The sequence below is a fragment of the Musa acuminata genome, chromosome BXJ3-6 (genome assembly GCF_036884655.1).
Source record: "Musa acuminata AAA Group cultivar baxijiao chromosome BXJ3-6, Cavendish_Baxijiao_AAA, whole genome shotgun sequence".
Lineage (NCBI taxonomy): Eukaryota > Viridiplantae > Streptophyta > Magnoliopsida > Zingiberales > Musaceae > Musa > Musa acuminata.
In genome coordinates, this window is record NC_088354.1 from 23,734,295 (window position 1) to 23,741,630 (window position 7,336).

A 7,336-nucleotide genomic window follows, 5' to 3' on the forward strand; every position below is an offset into this window, starting at 1 on the left:
AAGCTAGGGCTCGCGACGCAACTGTTAACAAGCGCGAACATACTTATATATGCGAACGGGGAAGAAATTGGATGGGGACGAGGTGGCAACGATCCGGTAACCCGTACTGTAGAGTTTGATCCGATATTACGTGAGTCGTCGTTCCGGATCAGAACAAAACGGGTTATTGGGCTTTTCGGGACTATCAAAGATCCACTTCGATTGGATTCGGGTGGATCTGAATAGAGACGTGATACGTATTTGACTTTTTGGATTCGGATTTGGCAACGGTCCTGAAACACCCACCGATAGTAATGGGGATGGCCCAGCTGGACACAGGCCGACCTCCGAAGGCCTGCTTTGGAACACTGTTGATATTTTTACGCGTCTGCGTCTCTACGAAATTAATTACGGGAAATTAGCAAAGAATTTTTAATTTAATTATTGTCGCCATAGTTATTATAAAAACATAGTCATGTAATCATGTAAATTAAAATAGTACGACTAAGACATACATATTCAGTATCGTATGTTTATTTTGCATTCAAGTTGATTGTTATCCGTGGTCTTCAATAGCTATGAGTATTTATTTATTTTTTATGTTGATATGATCATTATATTTGATCGATAAATAAGTCATGTTAGATTATTGGATTACGATGTACTAAGGTGACTTCTTGGTGTCTTCATTTAAAACTTATTGAACCAAGCATAAGTTGTTGAACTATTAAATCAATGAATATGATATAATTTTCGAAAGCCGTTAACGGTCATTAAATGATAGAGTGATCTTAAAATAGTATTTCACTTTATCTGATCTTAATCGTTGATATATTCTTAACTCGGTTATTTTTGTCACTTCTAGGATTTAAACCATTTGTTCTTCCTATTCTTTTTTTCTTTAAATTGAATTGGTTGTAAATAATCGTATTGAGTATGGAGACGGCCAAATAGAAAAAGAAGAAGAAATCATAACATCAGCAGCAATAAGATAGATCACGACTTTAAGCATCGATCGAGAGCTCTTGATTCCATACAACCAATGTTATTTGGTTGTGATATGAAGGATAAATAAATGGTCGAGATGGTGTCAACACCAGAAACAAAATCTTTGTTGGTACTCATCCCCTCTTATATGGTGTAAGTTCCAAACACTAATATATATTCTTTGATATAGACTTGAGTAAGTAGATTAAATCTTTTCTTTAACTGTTCATTGCATTTAAATTGTAGGACGATAATGTTGTAAACAATTATGATGATAAATAAGATTATATGTGTCTATTATCATCAATTTGAATTTAAGAATTATAAATCGTGTGGACACCACAACAAACACATTCATTTTTAATAGATGAAGCTTGTTGATGATCATAATCCTATCATCCCATAATCTTTGTGTTTTGTTATTCAAAAATTTATTTGCATTGCTTTCAATGAGTTTTTTAGATTGATTCTTTTCATATTGATTTAAAATTACATTTTCTTTTGCACATCTAAAATAATAGTATGATTATAATATATCATATTCATTTATCGAAGATCGAAGATGCTAACGGTGAATTAAATATTTACTATTTATTATTAAAAAAAGAAAAATATACGTTCATGTGTCCTAACCAGATATATTACATATCGAGTTAATCATTCGAGCATGTGCCAAGAAAAATCTAAAGTATAAGTTATTATATATAAAGAGAGAGAAAAACTTAATCATGTTAGCACCATAAAACACCCCAAAGACCAATGGAGTATTCAAATTTGGATTGTCCATCGATCTATTTTCATCGACATTTATGCATGACAAACTAACCTTTAATTTTTGTAAACCTGTGTTGATTTCGGTCGTCAAACAAAAATCAATTATAAAGTCAACCAAGTCCTCGACAAAATCTGCGTGCATTTGTATGCTTCGTTCGTCCTAATCCTAATTCAAATTCTACTGGAAGACAGACTTACGATCTCATTGCCGGTCAACAGACAGCCCCCCCGGCCAAAGAGAAGGTAGACTGCCTCGAAGCTTCTTCCATGACCAAATGTCAACCAAAAAATTAGACATTACTGGTGGAATTGGACGTGCTTTCTCGTCGTTGCCGCTTCACAGCTTCCCTTCCTCGCAGTTTCCTGACGAGGAGGACCTGCGTCACCCACCCAATGGGATGTCTCCACTTGCCCGAAGTCGGGGTTGAGCAATCCATAACTTTGACTCGACGCTCGGGATTTGGATCCAAAGATTTGTTTCCTTCCTTACTCTTTTGACTGATCATCATGCAGTGAAGTCATTTAAGCACGAGCCTTAATGTCTCGACCTAATATTTTATCTGTCATGACACTGTGGAGTGCCACCTGAGCAGCTATCGCCTGTTTTTTTGTGTTTTGCTGAATGTGAGATCATTAGTCTTTGTTTTGAGAGCCAAACCAGTCTTTGTTTCGCACTTTGATCTGTAGTTCTTTAAATAAATGCACGAACAAATTATTGCGATTGTTGTTTTGAAACATAACTCGAGATCGTACGAGTATAACTAAATAAAATACTTGATTAATAATAAAAAAGAAATATTTTCACTCAAAATGGTAAGATGATTCATATAATTTGATATTATTAGAAACAATATAAGTATGATTAGTGCAAAGTTAATGATGATTGAATTAACATTCAAAGTATTTGATTGGTAAGTTATATCTGATATTTTTTTTTAACTAAAATATTGATTTAGTGATAATATATCGAATATATATATATATATATATATATCAAAAAGTAATAATTTAAAATATTATTTAATATATATTTTTAAATATCAATTGATATTTTATTAAAAAGTCATGAGTTAGAATGTCACTTACTTTTTTTTAAAAAAAATATTTTAAAACAAAATTTAAAATTTATTTTGACCAAGTAGAAATCAAAGTTGGTGATGGAAGGAAAATAGGACGAGTGATTGAAAATAGTGCACAAAATAATCATTGGATATGTCCGAGATAGAGTTGGGACTCGGCCTTTCTAATGAATAGAGATTGACCAAATGAATCGAACCAATTGGGAGATCAAATTTTCAATAGGCGGCCACATGGGGGAGAGGTGTATATATGACAGGGCCATCGCTAACCAAAGAAAAATTTAATGGATAAACTAATTTTGATGGGACTAAATTAAATATTACAGTACATATATGTACTTACATATATGTTTTTCTGTTAATTAATCAAAAATATTATGTTAAATATACTATTTTGAATTAGCTAGTGGCAATCGAACTTAGAAGTTGTTATGCCCGATTTTTGGGATCAATGTTAATAATATATAGTTTTAAATTAAAATATATATAACATCAAGTATAAAAGAAAAATTAACGTGGCACTCAACAAGTTATATTAAAAAAAATTGAAGATGTTAAATAATTTGACAGATAAAAACTTTGATGGTATATTATAAAGTTATAGACTCCAATCCCATCTTCATCATTTATTTTTTAATAAATAAATATTTTTTTATAAAATTTATCTTAATTATTAATTTATTTAATAATAGAAAAAAATAGAAAAAATGATTAATTTATGCAAGATAATTATGTGTACATCGAACGATTATCTCAATTGTGAGGAGATCTAATAGCCCAAATACCTGACTCGATGAAAACTTGCGGATTTTGATTTTTTTTAATATTATTTTTATTATTATTACCGGTGCTGTTGTTGCTTTATTTTTTTATTATTATTATTATTATTATTATTATTATTATTTTTTTTTTTTTTTTTTTTTTTTTTTTTCCATCTCGTGATAGTCTTATTAAGGCAGGGAGGGGAGCAGCAACAAAACTCTGATCTCTAAAGAGTGAAGAGGGGCCGGGGTGAGGAGAGGAACTCGCCTCTCGTCTTGCTCTGACGTCGCTGTCGCCACCGTCGTCTCGTCTCCTCTTCCCCGCTCTTCTTTCCGGGCTGCGAAGAGGAGGACTTGGTCAACAGCTGATCTGCCGAAAACAATCGCCCGCGAGGGAAGAAGACAGGGAATGGGCGACGATCGCTTCTCGCTGGGTGAGTCCAGGTGGTGGCCGCCGGGGTTCCGGTTCCACCCCACCGACGAGGAGCTCGTCCTCTACTACCTCAAGCGCAAGTTCTGCGGACGCCGCGTCAAGCACCCCGTCATCGGCGAAGTCGACGTCTACAAGTGGGAGCCCTGGGAACTCCCTGGTACGCAGCGCTGTTGCTGTAATACGATGCTGCCTCTCCCTCTTTGCATCCGAATCTGGTGACGCGAATCCCTTTCCTACTTTCCCCTTTGGCCTCATCCTCCTCTTTATCTTTGCCCAAGTAACCATGCCGCAGGATTCAATATGATCACTCCAAATTGCTTGCAATTGGCTACTTCAATCCTCTCCTTGCTTCCTCGAATGCCTAATCGTACTCGATCGTCGCAGCTATATGCATCATTTCAGCTTCTTCTCGAATCAAATTAGAATCGATGTGTCGGGTTTCTCTAAATTCGTCGCCTTTTTGCCTTTCCTTCCTTGCCTGACCGAACTGTCACGACTCTGTCGTTGTTTGCAGAGAAATCAGTGTTGAAGAGTGGCGATAAGCAGTGGTACTTCTTCAGCCCTAGGGATAGGAAGTATCCTAATGGATCGAGATCCAATCGGGCTACCGAGTTCGGTTACTGGAAGGCTACGGGGAAGGACCGGACCATCTCTCAGAACTCCAAGGCCACGGGCAACAAGAAGACGCTCGTCTACTACCATGGGCGCGCCCCCAAGGGGGAACGCACCGATTGGGTGATGCATGAATACACTTTGGATGACCAGGTGCTATTGAGCTACGACAATGTGCAGGCAAGTCAATCCTGAGAAAAAGATAGGAAACTGATTGTAGTATCTGAATTCACAGCTATCAGTGTATTTTCTTTGTTGCATATACTTTGATGGTCTTCACCTTGAGTCATCAATTTTCCAGGATTCTTATGCTCTCTATAAGGTCTTCATGAAGAGTGGACCTGGTCCTAAGAATGGGGAGCAGTATGGAGCGCCCTTTAGAGAAGAAGAGTGGGTTGATGAAGCAGCAGACGAGAGCTTCAAGAGCCAGGACAACATTGAATTGTCAAGGAATCAGGAAAACATCGAAGCACCAATTACTAAGCCTCTTCATCATCTTACCTCGTCTGGCGTGATGCATGATGCTGGGAACACTCTTCCGATAAACGAGCTAGAGGATCTTTTGCTAAAATTGCCTGAGGAGCAAGACATGGTTGGCCAGTTCTCGGAACATTCTGCATATATTTCAGAGGTATCACTGTATCCATAGTCTTTGATTATGCCCTAATCCTACATATTTGTTTGCATCACATATTTAGATTACTGATGTGCATAGACGGCAGCAAATGTAGCAACAACCATATACACATGAATCCTGCACAAGCATGGAGACACACATGGCACACCATACATGCACACAGCGCCTTTTCCAATGCATAACCTCATACATGGAGACATGCAATATATGCTCACTTGCAAGGAATAATGCACCCAAGCTCATTGGCAACACATACACTTATTATCCTGAGTTTCAGAAACTAATGAAGTATGAAACATTCTTTATTCATGATTCGCTATACCATCAGTGATAATTCTAATTAGAGTCGGTTGCTTTTTATTGGATTTTCACTTCTGTGCAGGTTGATGTTGAAACAGAAGCTGGAAAGCATAATTTCAGCCCACCCTCAACTGAAACTACTACTTCTTTTGAGGACGATAGCACTCGGTGTGAGTTGAGCATTTTGGAGGCAAGCTTTCAAGTTGCAGAACCACATTCTTGCTTCGTGCAGCCTGTTGAGAATCCTGAGATGACTTCATTAACCTATAACTCCCATCAGAGTCCAGAGGAGACTCATGGGGAGTTTCTTGAAATCAAAGATTTCAATGAACCAGAATCTGTCATATGGAGTGGGAACAATTCAAGTAACGGAGACCAGACTGATGGATCTGATGGATTTTATGATTCTTACGATTATTTCGACGACCCTTTGTCTTTCTATAATGATTTTGAGCCTCTGGGCTTTCCAGCACAGAACTCATATCTTGATAGCTTTGGTGATGATGGGGTGCTAAATGAGTCCTATCATGTCTTGACTAATCTTTGGGAACATAATCTGGTCTCTGGTTTCTCAAATGCAGATACAAATCGGATCTTCATGGCATCACCAGCGTCAGGTGCTTAATCATTTTTCATTTGCATGATCCAGCATACCTATACAAGGCAATAGGTCATACAGCTTTTACCTGTGCTATTTCTCATTTGCTGCTGCTACTCAATACATAGGTGTCCCATATGCTTCTGCATCATCCAATATCGAGAAGCCTGAAGAGCAAGGCACTCATGTTAGAGGCACCTCAGAATCATGGCTCAGTTCTGCACTCTCAAACTTGTTAGATTCTGTACCAAGCAGTCCTGCACTAGCTTCAGAAAATACCTTCATCAACAGGGCACTTGAACGTGTTTCGAGTTTTAGATCAGGGCAGGTTGGAGTTCACGGTCCAAACACCACTACAGGTGAACACGCTGCCACATCTATAAGAAGGGGAGACCACCGCAATGAAGGGGTTCTTTTCATTTCACTCCTGGTTGGGCTGGGTGCCGTGTTCTGGGTCTTGACTGTTGGGGCTACAATAACAGTTTTCAAGGGTTTCCTGGCCAGATTCAATTCCCCTTGAGCAAAAAAACCATTATGAGCAAGCTTTGTTCCATGTAACTCTGGGTTTCCATATCTTACTTTCCTTGATGTTGATTTGGAGTATTGTACGTGTTCATGTATACTTGTAAAGGAAGGTTAAATATCAAGTTTCAAGTTAGGTAGCACTGTTGTTAGCCTCACAGCAACTATTTTGATGTGTAGTTTTGCTGTTGTCATTCAGAGGTTCCAGAAATGAGGTGGTTTGAGATTGTGGTAAAGGGCTCCATTGCAGATCTCTCCCTCTGTTGCCGAGGCAACGGGAGATTCTGTAACTCCCCAGTTCTGGCTCTCCACAAGCTAAAAGCGTCAGAGTCATAGCAACTCTTTGGTTAAGTTTAAAATATGGAGTGACGATGCTAGTTAGATTATGTGGGGGCAAGAGCAGGTCCCTATAAGAGTAACGTTGGTTCTGTGCGTAAGCATCTTCGGAAAGACTTCATTTGTGCAAGAACTAGTCAGTATGCTACTAAAAGCTATACATGTAGTCTACACTTGTATGGCAATCTTATGTAAGATTTATCACCAGCGTATAGCTAATCATATGGTCTGAACATTGAAGTAAAATGATGACCGGCATTAAATAAACATCTCTCAGATGCACCAATGATTTGTAATTTCGTTCAGACCGATCCATCA

General features: G+C 38.0%; 1 protein-coding gene across 1 annotated transcript; it reads left to right on the forward strand.

Moving 5' to 3' along the window:
- The first annotated feature begins 3,820 nt into the window (after window positions 1-3,820).
- LOC135641653 (NAC domain-containing protein 17-like) lies at window positions 3,821-6,822 on the forward strand. The gene is made up of 5 exons (XM_065157213.1): window positions 3,821-4,170; window positions 4,528-4,805; window positions 4,927-5,256; window positions 5,645-6,179; window positions 6,289-6,822. The coding sequence occupies exons 1-5, from the start codon at window positions 3,990-3,992 to the stop codon at window positions 6,678-6,680; spliced, it is 1,716 nt and encodes a 571-aa protein (XP_065013285.1). The 5' UTR covers window positions 3,821-3,989; the 3' UTR covers window positions 6,681-6,822.
- The last annotated feature ends 514 nt before the right edge of the window (window positions 6,823-7,336 follow it).

Bases quoted from the DNA above. Each gene is read 5' to 3' on its own strand.
- LOC135641653 (XM_065157213.1), top strand. From the start codon at position 3,990: ATGGGCGACGATCGCTTCTCGCTGGGTGAGTCCAGGTGGTGGCCGCCG. The intron at 4,806-4,926 runs GCAAGTCAATCC...TCAATTTTCCAG, and splicing joins TGAGCTACGACAATGTGCAG to GATTCTTATGCTCTCTATAA. The intron at 5,257-5,644 runs GTATCACTGTAT...ACTTCTGTGCAG, and splicing joins ATTCTGCATATATTTCAGAG to GTTGATGTTGAAACAGAAGC.